The sequence below is a fragment of the Protopterus annectens genome, chromosome 3.part1 (assembly GCF_019279795.1).
Source record: "Protopterus annectens isolate FY-2018-M chromosome 3.part1, PAN1.0, whole genome shotgun sequence".
Taxonomy (NCBI): Eukaryota; Metazoa; Chordata; order Ceratodontiformes; family Protopteridae; genus Protopterus; species Protopterus annectens.
In genome coordinates this window covers 80979754-81003154 of record NC_056732.1, presented here as the reverse complement: position 1 = coordinate 81003154, position 23401 = coordinate 80979754, and the positions used below count along the sequence as shown (strand labels likewise).

Sequence of the window (23401 nt, the reverse complement as noted above, 5' to 3'; positions counted from 1 at the left end):
GTTCCCAGTTAAAATATCAAAACTTGCAATGCCAAGCCCGACACACTTAAAAAAAGGCAAAAAATCCAGATGACCAAATATCAAACATCATTCTTTTCATTTAAACTTCTTTTTTTTTGCAGCGGGGCAAGTCCTGCCTCCCCATCCCCTGAGCTTATTCAGACTCGAAGATCCCCATACCTTAGAGAAAAGGGAATATTCAGAGAAATGGCAATCTCGGAATTTGTATTTGTGAGTCCAGAGTTTTAGCTATTCAGTCTCCACATTAGGGGACCCTGCATCTGAGTTCCCACCTTTTAAACAGTTATTATGTTATCATTCTCACATTTTCTTGTTTACATCAAGCAGATCTTGGATTTTAAAGCTGGATCTTTAAACTTTTCCCCACAGTCTATAAAACATCTGCAAAATGTCTTTTGATTGTAATTACAAATTGTAATTGTTTATTTAATGTCTTGAACATCATGAATGTTATTAACTACCTAGTCACTCCATCATGGGAATCATGGCTGAAAAAGGGTAGATTGATGAGCCACCCTGAGTAATTATCATATGGAAGTAAATTAAAAATAGATTAAGTAAATTAAAAAAATAGATGTAGTAAATCCATTCTGTAGCTTCTTTAGTGACTTTGTGTATTTTCTCTGGTAGGATAAAGCCAGTAAACAATAGTCATTTGCTTGTCGTGCCTGATCTAGGAGAAGCTAGCAAAAAGTAATCGTTACAACCACCTTTTACTACCAAACAATGACTTATATTTCTGATAAACTACTTTGGAATGGAAAGGAAATGAGAATTACTAGACAGGCAGAGTACTCTGAATTTAACATTGTGACAAAATAACTGGACAGTGTAAGAGATTGCTAGGACTAATGTCTATATCGGTTTTAAATGTCTTGTTTTTCTAAGTGTATCCTACCTGGAGCTGCAAATAGCATGCATTAAAATTTTATGTATTCACTCAGCATGATACAGATTGCCATACACAGTACCAGATAATAAATAGATTATTTTTTTCAGTATTAAAAATGATTAACATAGGGAAGCAAACATAAATGAAACCATTAATGTAGTTGTTGGCACAATCCATCAGCATTTTGCAAACACAAGTACATTTCCTTTTCTTGTTTTACTACATAATTTATTTATTTCTTTCTTTATTCAATCTTTGTTTGCTTGGTTTATATGCTAAAGTAGGTATAAGAAAAAAGTAAAGGAAAATTAATACAGTGACAAAGAATTCCAAAAATACCCCAATCTTTCTCTGGATCAGTGAGAATTGCCACGGTGTTCAACAGAAAAAAAAATCTGAAGAGTGTGCATCATGAACAGTATGTTCATTTATTTTTATACTGTCAGCAACATTAATTTGAGTTTTTTAATAATCATTAAAGTCTGCAAATATTCCAGAGAATGGAGTGAAGTACTGTTTAAGTTGCATGATGCCATAATACAAATAATGTTATTTAAACATTTCTCTGTTCTTATTTAAGCTATCTAATGGTTCCCCTCTCTTATCTAATTCATGTTCCTGACTTTATTAAAGGGTGTAACTGAGCACCCAGGAGTCACAACAATCATATAGCAGTAGGTGTGGAGGGGTTAATGAACTTTTTTCCCCCTTTACTCTGTGGGATTATAATCATATAGTCTCCTTGTGTGTTGGCTGGGTTCTTCCATTTCCAAGCATAGGTGCTACAATGATGTAATCTGTTCTGTCCCAACTGTTTGCTTATTTATGTATTTGCTTGCTTACTTACTTACTGGGTCTGTACAAGTTCATCAAAATCTACTTACATCAAACTGCTATTCATCGAACTTCCCTTCATCAAACATTCAAATCAGTGAACATTTTTCCTAGCTAAGGAAACTAGTTGGCCAACATACAGAAATTTGCCCTTTTCTCTACTGTACTGCAATCTCGGAGTTGGTATATATAAGTTGGGGGGTGTGGAGGCATAGCCCCCAGTTTGTTGGGTTTAATTTAATGTTTGTGTGTCGGTTAGTCTGCTAGACTACCAGTTTCCTTACCTGGGAAAACCGTTTGCTGATTTGAATGTTTAATGAAGGGAAGTTCAATGATGTCAGTTCAGTGAATAGCAGCTCGATGTAAGTAGATTTTGATGAAATAATATAGACCCTTATTTATTTATTTATTTATTTATTTATTAATATATATTTTGTTGATGTGGCTAGCCCCACTAGGCCAGTGGCTTCTTTTCAAGGTGATAGTCATAATGACCAGAAAAAAATTTTCTGAGACACTGGGAAACTTCGACTACTCTTCAAATATGGACTTCCTGTTCCTGCCACAAGGGATGCTGGGAGGGAGTTACTATAGAGGAGTATTGTGTGGTAGAATATGTAGGGCAAGCTGAGTATTTACTAGAGCAGATGACTAATGCAAAGCTACAGGGAGTATGGAATGTCTGAGTTGAAGTTAATGGAATTAGCTCAGGTTGAAGATAATGAAATCTCAATTCCACGGTGTGTGGTGATGGAACATTTAAATGAGGACTGAGTTTCAGTCAGAAGAGATTCTGAGAGTGGTACAGGGTCACATGTTGAAGTCTGAGATTGCCTCACCACAGATAGGAGAAGTGTCTGATTCTTAAACTATGCAACCAGTAGATGATACATTGTGTTGTGCCAGGGCATATGCCAGGCTAAGGAAAAATGGGTTAAAGATCTTATGTATTTTTCATTTTTCCAGAATGTAACACACTGATACACCACTCACCAGGCTGTGCAAACAGAATATAGGTTCATATCACAGTAAGTTGCGTATTATGTGCCAGGATTTGTCATATCACACAAGCACTCAAGTCCTTTTACTACAGTTATAAATATGACAAGTCATACTACATGTAGGTGTAAATGATTTACATGCACCTCCCTGTTCTATGTGAAGGGGTGGAATACATTCATTATAGCAAATGAGTTGAACATCAACACACAGAACACCAAACACACAAGGATCATGTGATGAATATATTCTGAAGAGGCTAATATCAACCTAGCCTTAAACAACATGCTACCATTGTCAAGACTGTTGCTGCAATGCAAACAAAAAATTATTGATTTCAATAATTGGCTTAACTTCTGATGATGTTGGGGGGATGCAATATAAACATATATATATATATATATATATATATATATATATATATATATATATATATATATATATATGGATCTACTTCACTTACCCGAACACCCACATCACCAACTTTCACTTTACTGAGATGAATACACCGACAAACCAGAAGACCGACATCCAGAACACTGACATTCCGACCCGAGGTAAGTAACTGTTTGGCCATCACGAAAAAAAAAAAAAAAAAACTAAACCCACACCCCTTCCTCCTAACTAAATATACCAACTCTGAGATTGCACTACCGCAGGGATAAGGGGCAAAGTTCAACAGGATGGCCAAGCGGTTACTTACCTCGGGTCTGAATGTCAGTGTTCCAGATGTCGGTCTTCTGGTTTGTCAGTGTATCCATTTCAGTAAAGTGAATGTCGATGATGTGGGCATTCGGGTAAGTGAAGTAGACCCATACATATATATATATATATATATATATATATATATATATATATATATATATATATATATATATACATGACTGGGACAAGAGGGTAGATAGTCCAAACTGCTTTACCAAGGATGGCTTGCTCCCCCTCCAAGCATTTTATATATTGGACAAATCCTTGTCCCCCCCTGCAATGCCTTTTTTAGGCAAGACAGTTTTCTAAATCTTTTGACATGACTACACAGAATCTGGATAACATTATGGTACTGCTTCTCAGTGCTATGAGCATTGATAAAAAAAAACTTCACTTCTTACAAGCACTCCTTTTTTTCATACTCTCCTTTGAAAAAAGAGTCTCAAATATAATATCACAAAATGTTTCTTTGCTACTAAGAATAAAAGCTCTTATCTCATGTGCTTTTACACCAAAGGAGCTATTAAATTGTTCCACATGTCATACCTGTCCATTTTCTTGTCCTCTTTACTTTAAATCCTTACTACATACTTCCAGTTTTCATTTTCTTTGCCTTTTTCTTTTCCGTTACTCCCCTTTTCCTTCTTTTACTTTCTCAACATATGTTTTTTTCCATCTCACGACTCTACTTCAGGATTTTCTCTGCATCCTCCTTTTGTATTTTCTCCATAATGCCCCCCCAGGAAATGTTTCCTTCATTTTCTGTCTCACACTGCATCATCATTTCTTTAAGTAAATCATCCTGCAACCCTCCTGACTGGAGGGTTGTAATTATATCTCCATCATTTGCCGACTCCTCTGCATCAAACAGATTTCTTTGAAATATCTCCTCAGAATCCTGCACTCATTCTCCAGTCTCAGTATTAGCTTTCTCCTTAATTTCTCTCACCACTCCCTTGTCTTCTTCTTCTTTCTCTATCTGCCTCCCTGTGTTTTTAGGCCACCTCTGCGTCTGGAATGGAAATAGTAACTGCTCATGCAAAATAGGTCCCACTCACAACAATAACACGTAGGGGATTTTCTAGGTGTCCTGGCCACATTTCCACGTGTAGTATGAATACCACCTTGGTTCTTCCCTGAAAAGAGTTTACTACACTAGTGGGACTAACCCGGTTAACAAAGTATAAATAAAGAATGTCTGTTTGCCGAATATATTGCATATGAACTGCTTGCATACTAAAAATGTTATACTTGAATTTAATATCATGTACTTGGAATTTAATATCATAATATCACCACAGAGGAAATATCTGTTTAACATTTGTATAGTGTCCCTACAAAACATTTACCTGTTTGTACCTAGATGTCATAAGAACTACCTGTGTAATGTGTCCCTGTAAAAAATAGTTTTGTCATGAGAATCTTAAATATATCTCCTGTAGCTTCTCTCCCTGGGCCTCTACTGACAATGAGCTTTGCACAGTTGGACTTTCCTGGGCAGCAAAGACAAATAAAGACAAAGTATTGCTTTCAGGTCCAAGGATGCAATAATTCCAGTACACTGTGCATTTATTAGGCCATCATTGAGTATAAAGCACTTTTGGTACATATGTTTCCAACACTTGTCATAGCTAGAACAACCAGAATGCTTTCTCACTAAAAAAAAAAAAACAAATCAAGGGCCTAAATCATAAAAACTATGCAGATCATCTCAAAGCACTGTCTTTTTCCTTAGTATCATACAAGCTAATGTGAGTCAATCTTTGCCTCTAATATAGAGGTTCAACAGAGCCTAATCTGTCAGACCTATTATTCATACGTCCAGTGGTATCAGAAACATACACTCAGGAGATCTCAATTGTTTTCCAAAAAAACAAAAAAACAAAAAACAAAAAGAAACATGTTAGAGGGATAGGTAACACAAGAGAATACAGCATCTATGGAACCATCTTCCACTTCATATAAAGCAAAGTACTTCTCTTTCTCTATTAAAATGTAATTTGAGCAAATAGATTGGTAACCATAAATTTACCACTGTTTTAGCAACCTTGCTCCTCATGAATAGAGATAACATGTAAATGTCCCGTCATATCCTTGTTTGAACCATCTCTAGGTTATTCTGATGCAAAATTTAAGGGATAGAAACTACCACATGAATATAAGGCTCAGCTTCTAAAGATACTCACAGATTAATTGTTAATACCTATGAACTTATGAAATGCACGGATCTACTGATTCAAATGTAAAATATAATCTCTTGCATCTCCTGTGCTAAGAAGCCATACAATTTATTTACAGTCCACTTCAAAGCAATAGCTGCTAGTATGCAGAACTGTAAAGTAAGGATTAAGTGAGTTAGGTAACCGAGGAGGAGTGGTAGAAGGTGTTGTTGTGTAGAAGGGGACAGAGGTTATAAAGGGAAAGAAGTGTGAGTTGTGGGAAAGCAAAACAAATACAAAGAAGCTGACATAATGCTTTCTGCAAAAGGAAATGATGTAATGCTTTATTGGGATCACAGTAGAGCTAAGGATCTGAAAAATGTATAAAATATTTTAGATTGGTCTTTGTTCTATCTTGTCTTTGATAAAGAGTAACTGGTGATACATCTGTGAAAGGTCTAACTGTATATTTGTCAATATTTTTCTAACTTAGAGTAGTTAGGAAATAAAATGATATTATTTTTTGTAAGATGTGAGATTTCTTTATTTGTAAGACAGGAAAAAGTTTGAAAGTTTGTGGGCAGATGACTGACATGGGTATTTGATAGAGATGAATGTTATATGGTTGCATGGACAGTGAGACTGTTTGTATTATTCTGAGGGGTCTTTATGTTAAATTATGTATTATATATGCCCTTATTAATTAAAATCAGCTCTAGGTGATAGTCACTGCTGATGTTACAAAGGCCCTTTACATTTGCCCCCCTCCTTCTCCCCACAAAAAAGCTTCTGGAGATGTGAGACATTTGTAGTGATATGGTATTTGATTGTTCTTTATATTATACTGAATTGCTAAGTGTGTTTTTAACTGTCTAATCGAATATGTTAGATAATGGTATACTACCAATGTATATCATTTTATTTTATTGTTCTTTTTATTGTACTGGGGAGCTTTTCCCCATGGGTGTTCACTGAAAACGGGTTCTGTATGGTCCAGTGGACGTTCTTGGCTAACAAACTGCAAATAAATAAATAATAAATAAATGCGTTGCAGTTCTATTTATTCATTTACATCAAATAAATTACAACCAAGGCAGATATGTTGAAAATATGGGGTCTGGGGTATAAAAAGTTAAATATATGGTAATCTGGGATATGGCATATTTTTTTTTATTTCTGACTGTGCCAGCTTATCATGAAACTTATTCCTGAAAGCCATATTACCAGATTTTTTTTATTTATTACCAAGAAACTTTATACATAATGTGTATATATGTTTAAGACATGAGAGCTTTGTATAATACAGTTATTACTGCATGCTTGGGTGTTCATAGGTCCATAGGTATATACCAGGCAAATGATCACCAAGGCCTTTATAAGCCTGGCCATGTAATCTAACCCAACTGTGTCCCTGTGCATCATGGGTATTTATTAGGAAAGGGTATGTTAGTTAAGAAGTTTCTAGAGGCTATGTTGGAAGGTATGTTAGTTTGGGCATTATTGTCTGCCTCTGTCTATCAGACACATAGGGGCCATACCATGGATGAATTTCTCACATCCCATTCATTAGTCAAGGTTACAGTTAAATAGGGTTAGGGATGGACTTTGCTTCCCATGAATGGCGATCCTGTTTCAGAGCATAAGGTTCCTCTGAGACATATACCTGTCTCACCAACTTGTCTTATCTACATCACAAGCAAAATTTGAATCCTGAATCCTTGGATATAGTGATTCTGATGCTGTTCATTTTGCAGGTGTGAAAAAGGTCTATCAGAGATGGTTCTGAGGGTGCCTTGTATGCCAATGATCGCCTCTCAGTAATCTGTTGGAGACAGAGTATAGAAATAAGGCCTTAAGGCAATCCATATACAACATTGTGCTTATATCCTGGATTTTTCTGGTAAGGAACCTTTGAGGGCATTTTAGTTGTTGCATATCTCTCATCGGATGCATGCAGAAGGGGGCATTATACTCAATGATGGGTCTAATAAGGGCCAAATAAAGTGGCACAATGACTTCCTTAGACCTAGATGATATTCTCTTACTTATAAGTTGGGCAGCATAGAATGATTTTCTTACTACCTTGGCTAAAGGCCAGATTACTTTCTACATATGTTCCCAGATCCCTGACTACGAGGTCAACTATTAGGAGTGTCTTATTGATGGAGTAATTAGCCTGGTTGGCAGTTTTCTCTAAAGAAACCATAATGCATTTCTTGGCATTGAGTTTTAATCTGTGTCTTTGTCACTAGTCATATGTCTGTGTTAGACTTTCTTCTAAGATATTTGTTCCATGGGGAAATCTATGGTAGCTCCCAATTTGCAGTCATCTGTGAACTTGGTCAGTCAAAGGCCCTTGACTTAGCCTTTACATCTAAGAAGTAGATGCCAACTAGTTGCAGTCCCAGCATGGAGCCCTATGGTACCCCACTGGTGACTGGTCCTTTAATGGAGGGCTTCTCACCAGTCCTGAATTCCTAGGTCCTGTCTGTGATCCAGCTGGCAATCAAGTGAGTTATGTAGGTGATTATGTCCAGTTTGGTGAGATTGTCAACTATGCCCAAGTGTGCTATTGTACTGAATGGCTTAGCCAGGTCCAGTTAGGAGATATGCACTGTTTTCTCCTCATCCATTGCCTTTGTGACCTTCCTTAAAAAGTCTGCCAAGTTTAGTGGACATGGCCTTCCCTTGGCAAAGCCAAATTGGGTTGGGTCTGGTGTCTGAAGGTTGCCTATGTGTTTGTTGATGATTTCCATGGTAATTTATTTCATGGCTTTGCATATTAGACTAGTCAGACAAAAATGTCTGTTCTTTCCAGGGTCAGTTGATAGTCCACTTTTGGGAATTGGGATAACCTTTGCAGTCCACCATTCTCATGGTACAAAGCATGCTTTGAGGCTATAGCTGAAAAACGACTCAAGACGTTCAGAGGGTCATAGATTAGTACTAAACTAACTGCCTTTGTGGGCCATTTTAAGCCTAGCCAGTTACTCCATGTGAGAATTGAACCCTGTACCTTCTGACTGTAAGGTAAACACCTTAACCATTATGCTAACCTCCCACCCTAGTCCTGAGAGATCATGTTTCAAGCAATTTAGGAGACATCCAGGGATACTGTTGGGGCCCAATGACGCTGTGTTTTTGGCCTTAGTGAGCACTGCAAGAACCTGATCCCTGTTAATAGCTGTGCAGAGTTATGCTAGTAGTAGTAGTTTGGGGTGAATTTGTCAGCCAGCAAGTTCACTGTGTTGCTGTGCTCAGTGAAGGTTGCACCACTGACCAGCAGTTTGGCACACCAATGTGTGCTGCCTTTGAGGTTTTGGACATAACTGTAGAAAGCTTTATGGTTGTCTTTAGCCTATGAGACTATCTTGACCTTGTAATTAGCCTTAATTAGTCCTTTTAGTTTCCTGTTTAGTTAAATTAGAAAGCTCCTATCATTATGGGAGTTGCTCTTCCCAATTTTAGTCAATACTTTTTTTCCCCTTTTGTTATATAACCTATTTAGTTTTGGATTCCACCAGTGTGATTTGTTTTCAGAGTTTGTTTTGGGTTTACTTTTAGTAGGTACAGCAGCATCTATACAGCCATTTACATGGTTCTACAGGATCTCTGTAAACAATTCCACATAGGATGCTGTGAACCTGGGGTCGGAAGGGCACTGAATTTTGACAAACTATTGCTTTGGAATAGTTCCTAACTCTTACAGGATTTGCTGTGGTTAGCTAATTGATTTTTATTTTAAAGGAGACAGCTTTGCAGTCTGACCTCACCAGTGAGGATGTGATAATGGGGGGGGGGGGGGGGGGTGGTACAGTACTCTCCCATATTGGTGAGTACCAGGTCCAATATGTTTAAACCTCTTGTGGGTGTGCACATTATCTTCTCAAAGATATTTATGTTAATAAATTCTAAGAAGTGTCGTACCTGCAAATATGAAGAAGTGTATGTTTCCTAGTCTATACTGGGATGGTTAAACACTCCCATGAATAAGGTATTTGGTTTAATGGTGAGTGTCTCCAGTAGGTGCAGGTACAAGTGGTGGGATTCTAGAGATATAGAGGGTGACCTATAGCTTTCTAGGATATGGTGTCGGACTTTGTCTATAGTGATTTACACGTAGATAGATAACAGGGCATTGGCCTTGTTTGACAAACATAGTGCTATGATTGTTGTTAATGCAGACTGAGACCCCTCCACCTTTTGCTCCTGACTGCAGCTGATGGTCTAAATGCATGGAAGACACTGAATCCTTGCATTACTGGAGTACTTTCTGTGGATTTAAACCATGTCATGCTAACGACACAGATGTCTATATTCTCCAGACTGAGGAGAGCTTGTAGGGTGTGGAGTTTCTTGTTTAGGCTCCTAGCACTGAGCAGTAACACCTTTAGGTTTCTTTGGGTTTTATTTGCTATGTCAGTAGACTTGTCAGTTTGGCATAGACTAAAAAAGATGTTCACAAACTGCTGAAAAATACTGAAATGTGGCCAAGGAAACTGGTCAGCCCAAAAATCACATGTAACAATCTAGAAAGAGAACTTGTAGTTAAAACATTTTTGGTCTACAAGTTCTCTTTCTGGATTGTTACATGTGATTTTTGGGCTGACCAGTTTCCTTGGCCACATTTCAGTATTTTTCAGATATTTGTTAAAGTACTCAACTCTTATGTGGTCCTATGATGAGTGCAGCTACTTCTTCAAACATTTGATTAGACTGTCTGTGGACTGGTAACATAACAAGCAAAAGAAGCAGTTGCCTGTGTACAGACAGTATTGTCATTAAACAGCATTTCTCATTACCGCGCCATTCTGTCACCTATCCTTAACATGGACACATACAAAATAAATGGCTCATTAATATTGGGAAATGAGGTATAGCAATTTAAATGATTTTAGCGCATGACATGATTGTTTTCCAGGAGGCTTGACTTTCTTAGACAAAACTGAACTTTCTGTATCATATTTGTATATTTATTGTATTTTATGGCTGAATCTCAATGTATATGTAACATTGTCTATTCTGTAACATGCATCCTAGATAGTTTAATTGCTTGTTATATATGTGCAATCTTTATTTCAAAAACATTTTGTACCTCAGTACCTGAGCAACTGAACTCTTGCTTTATTGCACGTACAATTGTACCACTCTGCATACAACTTTTCTCTGTGGGCCTTATAAGTAAATATACTATAATCAGTGGATCTATCATGGATGATAAAAGTAAAGGCCTGCATTTGCATTCTGTTGATGTGGGCACTGGAACCGTGTATATAACTGAGATGGATCACAGAAATCATCTATTCTTTCTGTGAGTGTGTAATGTGTGTGTGTGTGTGTGTGTGTGTGTGTGTGTGTGTAAAATGATGTGAGGGAAAGAGGAGGAAGACTGCAAATTGGTAAACAACTGCAAGCAGTAATATGGTGGCCAAAATGTTAATTAAATTAACAGTTTTGCCAGAGCAATCACAATTATAAAGTGCAGCTCTAGGAGTCATTCAATTCCTAATGTCCCTCACAGAAAAAGGTCCATTCCCTGACATATCACTCCTTAGTCAGGTCCATTCTTTCATAATCTACACTACTCAGTCAAAAGCCGAAGAACAAACCCAATGTGTGCAGGGCATAGTTACTTTTAAAAACTGTAGCAAACTGCCTGATACATTTGTAGCAATCAGTTTACTACAAATTATACAGCATATAGAGTGCTTAAGCAAGCACTTCAGTCCTAACAGTAAAAGCAGTATTGGAATGGACATAAATGCCTCTACTGTACTACCAAGCAATCAGCATTTTCAGATCATGCCTCCTATAAAGCTTGTGCCTTGGGCAGCTACCCCCCAGTGCCCTACCCTAGTAACAGCCAACTAATTGTTTGCAGCTATTTACCAATTAATCACTTAAGTAAATGAGAGTTGCCTCCTGTTTGAATGTATTGATCAAACCAGGACATTTGGAATTACTTGGCCTGCTCATTGAAACATAAGCTTGAACTGAATTTTAAAAGTTAATTTTCAGAAACATAGCATTAAAAATTTAATTTTCGGATTAATATCTAATCTAAACAGCAAGGATATCAGCTGCTTACAGGTGTGTATTTTTTAACTACAATAAAGTCTTGACACTTGAGTTTAATCCTTGGTTTTGACTTTGCAAAGTGATTGCAGTCTTTCTTTGAGTTAAACTGTACAAAAACACTACTTCTAAGTTACATATGACCTCTAGCATTTGTTAACCAGATAAGATAAAATTGTCCCTTTTCAAGAGCAAAACAGGAGATCATCTAGTAGGCAAATGAATGTGGAACAACTCAAATCGTGTACATTCGGGTACAGAAAGAAGCTTTTTTAGTATGTAGGAATGTTAATCCTCTGCACTAACTATAAAACACTATTTAATGTTAGACTTAAAAATATTTTAAAAATTACTTCATTATAGACATCAGAAGAATATATAATTGAAATGTATTCCATTGGGGAAAATATGTAACTCCTTTATGGATGACCTTTGTATGGATAACTGATGCAGTAGTCCTTACATCAGGGATTTCTACTATAGAAAATCCTAACATCCGGTCTGACTCTAGAGTTTTGGATGCTTCACCCTGGCTGGGCTGATGCCCGCTTCCCAGGAATGTCAGTACTTTCACAGTGTAAAGGTGGTATCAGCCAATGCCATCTTTAGTTAAGTCTTGCTGCAAAACTGTTGCATTTTTGTTTTTTACAGTTAATCAGTCTGGTGATTCAGGTTGTACTCTGCAGAAATGGCAAATAAGTACCCTGTTCAGGATGTTTTTATTTGGCTATATTATTGTGGGTTAGGATTGTGCTTTCAACATGTTATGATCACTTAAGAAAATAACATTAACTGTGCCACACAGAGACTTTCATATCCTGTGTCTTGTTTTTTGGACCATCTCATAACATTGCTGTCTGTGGCATTTACACCAATGTTAATAAGAGATCCCTACAGTGAAGGGAGTTAGCTGCCTGTGGTTATCTAGAGAAGAAAAGGCTAGAGGCCCTTTTGGGTAGTCTATCATGTCTAGCAATTTGCAGAATTTACCATTTCAGACATCCTGATGAAAAAGAAAAGACTTTTGAAGAAACAGCCCTTTGAGGAGGAAAGCATGGAGACTGTGGATGTCATCCTGGCAGGCCTCCCTAGGCCCAGAGATGTTGGATTCAGTGACATGTTTTCTCAGCCAGACACAGTGGTATATTCAAGACAGTTCCTACTGCCAAGGAAAGACAGATCCTGGAGACTTGTCAAAGTTAAACAAGTATCTAAAGGTTTCAAAATGCAAAGTTTTGACTGTTTAGAAGTCATACCTGACCTGTTTCATCAGGCTTTGATGGCTACCCCATACCTGAAAATTGACTTCCTACATATTGCCATTCAAAGGGACAAGAAATGTTTTCTCAGATTTAAAGCGGGGGTGGGGGGTCCAAAATTTTACATCTTTGCTTTTTGATTAGCCATTGCTTCCATGCTCTTTACCAGATTTATGGCTCCAGTCAATACACACTGCAGAACTAAGGTAACCTGTGTCTATCCCTACTTAGATAACAGTCTGATACCAACACTTTTCACAGGAAGGGATTGAGATGGTGTTTGTTGACACACTAAATTGTTTCCAAAATGTAGGTCTTTCTCTGTCAATTCACGTGTCCAGTCTCACATCACGACAATATGACTTTTCTCAGCCATCTCTTTCAAGAGATATCCTAAGGTAATCTCTTCAAGCAAGTTTCAGAAGATTCTAGAATACATGCCTTGCCTTCCACTATCTTCTTGCTCCTACTAGTGAGGCTCTATATGAAAAAACTGTAGTAGTACCTAAGAAATATTTGGCATCAACAAAGTCAGTCATTGGAGGACACCATACCCCTACTCCCCTGCATAAGATATGAGCTCTCATTTGGGAATTCATCACCTACAGAGCAGTATGGGCATAGCATTTAGAGAGATACCTTTAAGAACTAAATAGAACTACAGATGCCACAGAATCAACCTTGGGAAACTACTCAAGTAGTTTCAAAATCCAGAACACCTTTGTTAGCAAACAGTGTAATATAAATATCAATATAAAGCAAATGTAGGCTGATCCTGGCAATCAGGATTTTCAAGTCAATCTGGAAACCATTGTGCCTACCTCTGATAACAGACTACACTAAGGTTATGAGGTACATAAAAAGCAAGGGGAATCTTATTCATACCCCCCTTTTTCGGTAGGGTATGCTTGTTTTGGAGGCAGCCCTAGAAGCAAGCATGTATCTCAGGAGCTACTACATCCTGTCTCAACAGAAATCACTGGTGATTCAGTTGAGAAGGAAAACAGTTGATCCCCACAAGTGAATTTTGGAAGTGGATATATTGCTGCAGCTACTCCACAGGTGGGATGAGACAGAAATGTATATATTTTTTTGCTTCTGTGGAGCATCAGACAATAGAAAGTATACTCCAGAGTACCATACAAATAGGCTGGAGCAATGGGTGTCTTTTTCTCTAATCCCTATTTCTTTTTGCTTACCCTTTGATCTCCCTTTTCCCCTTCTCCCTAGAGTGGTCCAAAAATCAAAGGAGGAAAGGTCAGTGGCGATACTGATATTTCCCTTTTGTTTAATTTAGCATTGTTTCTCCATCTGGATGGAGATTGTAGGAGAAACCTGGCACTCTACTTCAGCATCTGAACCTCCTGACAGGTTAAGGGGGTCCTTGATGCACCCAAACCTGGAAACACATAAACTGATGGCTAAGATGATTTCACATTATTATTATTACCCTTTAAGCATCATTTTTGAGAGGACATGCTTAAAATCATAAGAGAGGCTACCATATCTTTTCTGAGGACTACTACAAGAAGTTCCTACCTAGCTAAATGGAATATATTTCCCTGTGTGTCAAAGGAAGGACCAAATCCTAGTTCAGGAGAGATGTCAGTGATTCTGCATTACTTATCTAAGATGTTCCATGCAGGTTTGGTCTATGGCTTATTGAAGGAACACTTGTCAGGTGTCTCAGTCTGCATGCCTGTTGACCCTCATGGCATCCTAACAGTTACGAAATTCATAAGGGGGGTATTACGACTGCTATCACCTAGGAAAGTGGTGAAACTACCATGAAACTTGAATTATGTCTTATAGTATTTAGTCCAAACCAAATCTGAACTGGTTGCTATGGTTTTCATCAAGTTCCTCACCTGGAAGTTAGTCTTGTTGGTGGAAATCATTGCAAGAAAGATCCCAGAGTTCCACATGCTTGTGGTGTAAGGTAACTTCTAATTTTTCACAGTGACACAGTCATCCTGAGAATAAATTCATCCTTTATGCCTGAAGTAGTTGCAGAAATTATTCATATCCAGTTCATGCAGTTAACAGTATTTTCCCCTAATCCTTAAAACAGAGGTGTCAGAATATTTCATTGCTTGAGTGTGCATACACTAAGGAGGTGTTATCTAGACAGAATAAAGGATAAATAGAAATATGGGCAAGCTCCTTTGTCTCCTTAGCAACCAGTAAGGAAAGGAAGGCGGTCTCTAAACATAGCATTTAAAAATGGCTGGCTTATTGCATTAGCTTTTGCTATTCCACTCATGGGAAAAAAAATGAAAGGGCAGGTTAGACCACATCCTGCACGAACCTCAGTTACCATAATGGTTTTTGTCAGAGAAATAAGGAACCAGGCTATTCTGGAGGCAGTCACTTATTCTTCTGTACACATTTCTCTAAATATTGGTGGCTGGACATAGCACCCATGGGCAAGGCAGGTTTTCAGCACAACTATCCTATGGAGATGCATATGAAGCACTAATACTGAACAAACATTCATCTTAAGCATGCATGCAGGCGAACATACAATGTTCAAATAAAGTTAAGGATTTATAGAGGAAACCAAGAATCTTGAAATCATGACACTAATTAAAGCTCTGTCTTTCTTGTTTCTTAGGGTTTATTTTGCATTTACCCAAATCGAATGTATCAAGAAGAGCAATACAAGATACTGAAGGGCATCCCATCTAATAGCCCCCTGCAAGTGTTAGTCCGCATCTATGTGATTCAGGTAAGGAAACACTTTGGCTATTCTACTGATAAAATGTTAAATGCAGTACTTATAACTGGGCTCTGGTACAGTAAGGGCTATAGAACACGGGCACATTCCTCCAACTGTACATTGTCACACTTCCATCAAGTGTCAAGAAGGGTAACACTGAGAAATTTCACACAAAAATATGCTAGTGTGGAATGCACCCCAAAGGAGAACATTGGATTGCAGTATCAGGGAGCTATAACCAAGAGAGGAAGGTGGAGTGAAATAAGTGGATTTCTGGTGCTTTAGTTGAGAATGCCATAGAGCATTTCTTAGAATTGAGGAATTAGTTGCATATGGAATGGATTTGGTTCTAATTATCTGTCTATGAACAAATGACTTTGCTAGGAAAGAGGCTGAAGTAGTGTATGTGTCTTCTACAAAACTGATGAGAAACCTGAGATAATCATACAGAAAGGTGTTACCAGCCCATACTAACGGTGAAGCCTGCTGCTTTTATGTCATGGGTTTCGACACATAGATGAATAACAAGTGGAGACCTCTGGTCACTGGCTACAATGGATTTGGGATCTACTTGGATGAATGTAAGCCTATACTAGCATGAAGATCAGCAACTGCTAAAGAGGGGAACTTGACTCCTTAGTGACAGGTTTAAAGGCTTCACATCCAAAACATCAGTACATTAAACTAGCCAAGAGACAGGTGCAGAAAGCAGAATTGAATTCTTGCTTCTCTCTTTCAAACTGTGGGTTTTGTTTCTGATATTAACTCAGATACAGGGAGCAATATTAAGTGTAGTAAAGGGAAAGAAAAATCATGCACAGTATCACTAAGGATGGGCAAAAAAGAGCAAAGAAAAACAGATACACAGTGCACAGTAAAGTGTGTTTCAGAAATAAGCCTGATGGGATACACAGTTTACAAAACAAACAGTAGACAGGGATGAAATAAATTAAAAAAGTAGGCAATTCAGCCCTTCGTGTCAGAAAAGGAATTAAAGGCAGGAGGTATGTTCATTCAGATTGGAAATGATAGCACAAATAGGGGTTAATACAGAATTTACTCAGGATAAGTAAAAAGCAAAACATGCTACTTGAATCCTTTGGATGACAGTGAAAGGACATGCACTGTCAAATGGGGTTCTTTGAAGCTCCTAGGCTGTAGACAAATAAAAGACTGGTGTCATTCTTTATATTCTGCAAGGAGCAGCTCTCAAACCACTAACACATGAATTTACATAAGAAAATATGACCTTTAACTTAATGCTATAAAACATAAATGAAGAGGAGATTTCATATCTGAGTGTAGGCAGCCATTTGCCAATTGTACAGCAACAGTGGCATTCACAGTCATCTTAATTACAGAGACAGTTCAAGTAAAGTGAGGACTCTGAACTATAGGAAAGTGGATTTTAATGAGCCTTGTCAGCACCTCATTTAAATTGTGTCACTCAAGTATGAAGGTAGTCTAGGAAAATACTGTAGATAACGTAACGCTTTTACCACCAGGGCAGACAAGTGCTTTGGTGTGAAACAAGTATGCAAGTAAAAAAAGAAAAGCAAAAGGATTGTGTGTTTTGTTAATGAAGCACCGCATAATTATGCAAATGTAAATGCTGTATTCTGTAATGAGATAACATCAAAGGTAAAGGGAGAACAGAATTGAAGCAATACAAGAAAACATAGAATGTTAAAGGTAGACTGAAGCAAACAGAAAAATAATAGAACAATCAAAAGCTCAGCCTGAGGAATAGATAGCCAATTCATGTAAAACCGAGCTGTAGTCTGCGGATACAGAAGGATAGTGAATGAAAGAAATGGATGAGGTAAGTAGAAAGGGATGGTAGCAAAGAGTATGAACACTTTAGCCTGGTATTCATAGGGTCAGGAAGAAGGCAACTATATTATATCATGTTGGGTTCATAGGCGAGTACTAGGCTAGTTGTCTTTGTGGATCATTAGAAGCCTAGCCAATTTCTCTTAGTGAGAATCAAACCCTGTGGCTTGTGTTTGAGAGGTAAACACCTTAACCATTATACCATCCCTCAGCCCCCAGCTCCTAGCCTCCAATTACGCTATTGTATTACATTATAATGTGCTTATCTGTATTTCTTTGCTTGCTTATTAAGATGAGACACATGGTGAAAAGATCCCACTTTAAGATGCAAAATATGTACATTTTTATGCTGTAGGCATGTCATAACAGTGATCATGTTATATAAGACATATATGCTGTACAAAAAATAACTTACTAAATCATTGTGCGTGGTGTGAAGAATACGGATAGACTGGCATGAATGCAGACAGGGAACTTGCATGGCCTGTGACTTATTAGCTCAGGGCTGTTCAACACTTGGCATTCATGCCATTGATTCTGACACATTTTAAAGGATTTGACTACACTATCAGTCTTATAAGATGTGGATGAAGAACTTTTGCATTTATGTTGACTTACTCTCTTAGCTCTGCACTTTCATTTTGACTGTTAATTGTGCTCTGAGTTGTAATTGCTTGATTTGCAGTCTACTGGTTGTGCAATGAAGTGTGTTCTTTGTGTTCTTCATGCGTAGACTTATATTATTAATTTTAGACAAACAGCACTTCAGCAAATTATCTCCAAATATTTATAGATTCATAAAATCACAGATCAATAGGCTAATGACCTGGTTGGGGGGGGGGGGCCTTTCTAAGCCTAGCCAAGCTTTCCAGATGAATGATGTCCTGTATCCAAATAGGATATTAAGGGCCATTATAAGCTACCTCTGTCCATAAGAGACACTGGCGCCAGCCCTGGTGTAAATTTCCTTTTCCCCAGCCCCTAATCTAGGTTGTGCTTAAACTGGGTAATAGATTATCTCAGCTTCACATGGATCAGAAGCCTGTTCCATAGAAAGGGCAGTCTCTGGGACACATATCTGTCACTTCAGCATGCTCTTTTTAAGTCACAGATAAAATTCAGATCCCTAGACCTTGTATTTCTGGTAATTTTGACTTACAAATATGTAAGAGATTCGTAAGTCTGGGGTTTGTGGATGCCTTGTAAGCCAACCACAGATCACCCATAAGCAACTTATAGGAGACTGAATAGAGGAAAAGGGCTTTAAGGCACTCTGCATAAGGCAGGTTTGTTGTGTGAAGTGTGTTCTTTGTGTTCTTCATGCGTAGACTTATATTATTAATTTTAGACAAACAGCACTTCAGCAAATTATCTCCAAATATTTATAGATTCATAAAATCACAGATCAATAGGCTAATGACCTGGTTAGGGGGGGGCCTTTCTAAGCCTAGCCAAGCTTTCCAGATGAATGATGTCCTGTATCCAAATAGGATATTAAGGGCCATTATAAGCTACCTCTGTCCATAAGAGACACTGGCGCCAGCCCTGGTGTAAATTTCCTTTTCCCCAGCCCCTAATCTAGGTTGTGCTTAAACTGGGTAATAGATTATCTCAGCTTCACATGGATCAGAAGCCTGTTCCATAGAAAGGGCAGTCTCTGGGACACATATCTGTCACTTCAGCATGCTCTTTTTAAGTCACAGATAAAATTCAGATCCCTAGACCTTGTATTTCTGGTAATTTTGACTTACAAATATGTAAGAGATTCGTAAGTCTGGGGTTTGTGGATGCCTTGTAAGCCAACCACAGATCACCCATAAGCAACTTATAGGAGATTGAATAGAGGAAAAGGGCTTTAAGGCACTCTGCATAAGGCAGGTTTGTTGTGTGAAGTGTGTTCTTTGTGTTCTTCATGCGTAGACTTATATTATTAATTTTAGACAAACAGCACTTCAGCAAATTATCTCCAAATATTTATAGATTCATAAAATCACAGATCAATAGGCTAATGACCTGGTTAGGGGGGGGCCTTTCTAAGCCTAGCCAAGCTTTCCAGATGAATGATGTCCTGTATCCAAATAGGATATTAAGGGCCATTATAAGCTACCTCTGTCCATAAGAGACACTGGCGCCAGCCCTGGTGTAAATTTCCTTTTCCCCAGCCCCTAATCTAGGTTGTGCTTAAACTGGGTAATAGATTATCTCAGCTTCACATGGATCAGAAGCCTGTTCCATAGAAAGGGCAGTCTCTGGGACACATATCTGTCACTTCAGCATGCTCTTTTTAAGTCACAGATAAAATTCAGATCCCTAGACCTTGTATTTCTGGTAATTTTGACTTACAAATATGTAAGAGATTCGTAAGTCTGGGGTTTGTGGATGCCTTGTAAGCCAACCACAGATCACCCATAAGCAACTTATAGGAGATTGAATAGAGGAAAAGGGCTTTAAGGCACTCTGCATAAGGCAGGTTTGTTGTGCCCTGTATTCTTTTTGTAAAGAATCTCTGAGATCACATTATTAGCTGCATATGCCTGGTCAGGTACATACCAAAGGGAGCATTGTACTCTCTGATTGGTCTGATAAAGGTGGAGTACAGTGGGATCATGACTTCTTTGGACCTAGATACCATGCCCTTACTTATAACATAAAAGGATTTCCTCACCACTGTGGCCATGTGTTGGTCGAAGGTAAGGCTACTGTCTATGTGCTCACCCAGATCTCTGACTAATGGGTTGACTCTTAGGTTCTATTATCAACATGGTAATTAGCCAGAATGATTGACTTCCCAAAGGGTACAATTATGCATTTCTTAGCACTGACCATGTCTTTAGCACCATTTGTTAGTCAGAGATAGACTTTCTTGAAGAATGCTAATGTCCACAGGGGAGGCGATGATGACCTCCAGCTTGCAATCATCTGCAAACTTAGTCAGCCATAAACCTTCAGCATTTGTTTCCATTTCAGAGAAATAGATGCAAAAAGGAGAGGGCCCAGTATTGAGCCCTGCGGCAATCTGCTAGTGACTGGCCTCTTGGTGGAGGTAGCCTCACCTATTTTGACCTCCTGGGTCCTATCAGTGAACTGGTTGGCTATCCATTTGGTGATAAAAGGGTGTATATCTAAGTTAGTGAGCTTGTTTATAATGCCTGAATGTGGCATTGTATCAAAATACTTGGCCAGATCGAGGTAAGCTGTGTGCACAGTCTTACCTTTATCCAGTGCTTTGGTCACCCTATCAACAAAGTCCTCCAGATTTAATAGACATGATCTTCCTTTAACAAAGCTTCACTGTGATGGGTCCAACGTTTGAAGGTTACCTATGTTCTCATTTATTATGTTCATGATGATTCTTTCCATGGCCTAGCATATGAGGCTGGTAAGACTTATGGGGCTGTAGTTACCCGGATCAGTGGTTGGACCTCCTTTGTGCAGAGGCATGACTGTATCCATCTTCCATTCCTTGTGCACAAATCCTGACTGAAGGCTGCAGTTGAAAAATGATTCAAGTGGACCAGAGAGACCATGTTTCATGCTACATATTGAATATCCTAGGATGTTATCAGGGCCCATCGATGCGGTGTTTTTCATCCTTGTAAAGTGCATTGATGACCTGTTCCCTAGTAATGGTTGTGGGGATTTTGGTATGTGATATTTCTTTGGACTATCAATGTGGGAGTGGGGGGAGAAATTTGAGCCAAACCTATCAGACAAAAGGTTGGCAATGACCTCCAGTTCAATGTGGGTGATGTAATTTATAATAAGTTTTGCAAATTGCTGTGTATTTCCCCCTGAGGTTACGGACATGGCTGTAGAAAGCTTTGTGGTTGTCCTTTGTCTGAGAAGCTATTTTTTTCTTCAAATGTATCCTCTGGAGTATTAATCATCCCTCTTAGTTGCCAGTTTAGATTGGTCAGGGGGCTTTTAATATGTATGGCCTTCTTCCTTGTACTCTTGGCCAAGATTCTTTTATTTTGTTGTATAACAGATTGATACTGTGATTCCACCAGGGTGACTTGTCTTTTAAGTTTGTCTTATTCTTAATACAAGTGGGCATAGCATGCTCTATACAGCTATCAACACAGCTGTACAGAGATTTTGTAAGTAGCTCAGTGTATTCTATGGTGTTTACTCGGTCTGGAGGTGCTTGGAATTTAGTCAAGGTGTTGCTTATTAGAGAGAGGTTAGCCATGGAAAAGTTCCTAAAGGTTTTTGGTTTCGATGGATCCCCAGATTTAATTTTTATTTCAAATAATACTGACTTATGGTCAGATCTGACAAGTGAAGACATTACATTGGGTGAGAAACACTGGCCCCATGTTTGTGAGTACAAGGTCAAGGATGTCTGTACCCCTGGTAGGAAAATGGATGTTGATATTAACAAAGTTTAGTGAATTGCTGGGCTTATGCATTAAAAGTTGTGTAAGATTCCCAATCTGTAGAGGGGTAGTTGAGATCCCCCATAAATATTGTATTGGGATGAACAGTGAGGGACTCTAGGACATTGAGATAGATAGCATGGGTTTCTGGGACATGGAGAGGGACCTATAGGTTGCAAGGATATGGTACGACACCTTGTTTATGGTGAATTGCATATGTATGAGTTCCAGTGGGTCATACACTTTAACTAGTCTGGGACTCTTGCAACTTTAGCTCCCTCCTGTTCAGTAGCTGGTCTGAAGGTGCAAAAGGCATTATAAGCTTGCATTGCCTGGGTGCTTTCCATGACTGTAAACTATGTGTCTCTTCCTACACAGAAGTCTACACTCTGCATGGGCAGGAAGGCTTGCAGTGAGTGAAGTTTCTTGTTAAACCCCATTGATGCCACATCCCCAGCAACCCAAATTAGCTATTATCTGGAACCACAAATTTGCACTTTCCATCTGTGTTTCTAGTCAGATTCATTGAAAAGGGCATCCTGAGAAAATGTCGCAATTGTCTGAAGCCAACACAGTGTGTGATATATGTAATATTGTAATGTTATTGCAGGCAAAGCTCTCACATAAAACCATTACAAATAGCTAACAGGTTCTCAATAACACCTTGGGCCACACTATCCCTACCACACATAATACAGACCAAACACATATACTTAAATATGCTGAGCCTCTTAAAAGTAATGTACCTAAACCACATAGGTCTCATAAAGATACGCTGAGGCACAAGAACCTTCAGCAACTTCACAAACAGTCAACTCAGGCAGCACCCACCATGAAACATGCGTCTAGGCCTCACAGTGTCTTACCTCTAAAGCCCATAAGACAAAGTTCCACATAATCCAACATCCTAGTCATAGGTGACTCAATAGTGAGATACACCACTCACCAGGCTGAGAGGAGAGCATCACAGTCATATTCAGTTGTCTGTCGGGTGCCATCATGCGCTGCACTAAAGTCCTTGCATCACAAGTACACATGACACAGTCAAAGTACTTGGAGTAAATGACATGAGATGTACTGCCCAGGACCATAAAAGATAGACATAGTTTCATAATTTCTTAATAGGCTATTGATCCTTAAGAATATTTAGTAGCATAGTCATGCATACTCAAAGTTTTTTTTAGCCCTTGTAATTTACATATGAATAAAACAGACCAGGCAAAATATTTATATGTAACCCCTTTCCTTAAGGAACAATAGTGCTATTTCAGGGATGAATTTGTGGTTTCCCATCCATTCATTCAGATTACTTTTGACTGAAGTAAGATAAGTACTTTGTTTCATGTGGAGGAGAAGATGATTCCAAAGAAGCTGAATTCTCTGTGATACATATCTGTCCCACCAACATGTTCTATATATGTTGCAGAAGGGATGTTTATGCCACCATTGAACTTGTGGTTATGCGGGAGGTCTGAGAGGACAAGATCTGTTGAAGCTTTATATGTGAGGCAGAGGTCACCCTTCAG

At 38.5% G+C, this 23401-nt stretch overlaps 1 protein-coding gene across 1 annotated transcript in view; it reads left to right on the top strand.

Moving 5' to 3' along the window:
• The window catches only part of LOC122797635 (fer-1-like protein 4), a 1984889-nt gene that overhangs the window by 1303818 nt on the left and 657670 nt on the right, over positions 1–23401 (top strand). The window contains exon 28 of the mRNA XM_044066179.1: positions 15559–15672. Within this exon, the coding sequence (XP_043922114.1) occupies positions 15559–15672 (114 nt within the window). The remainder of the gene's footprint in view (positions 1–15558; positions 15673–23401) is intronic.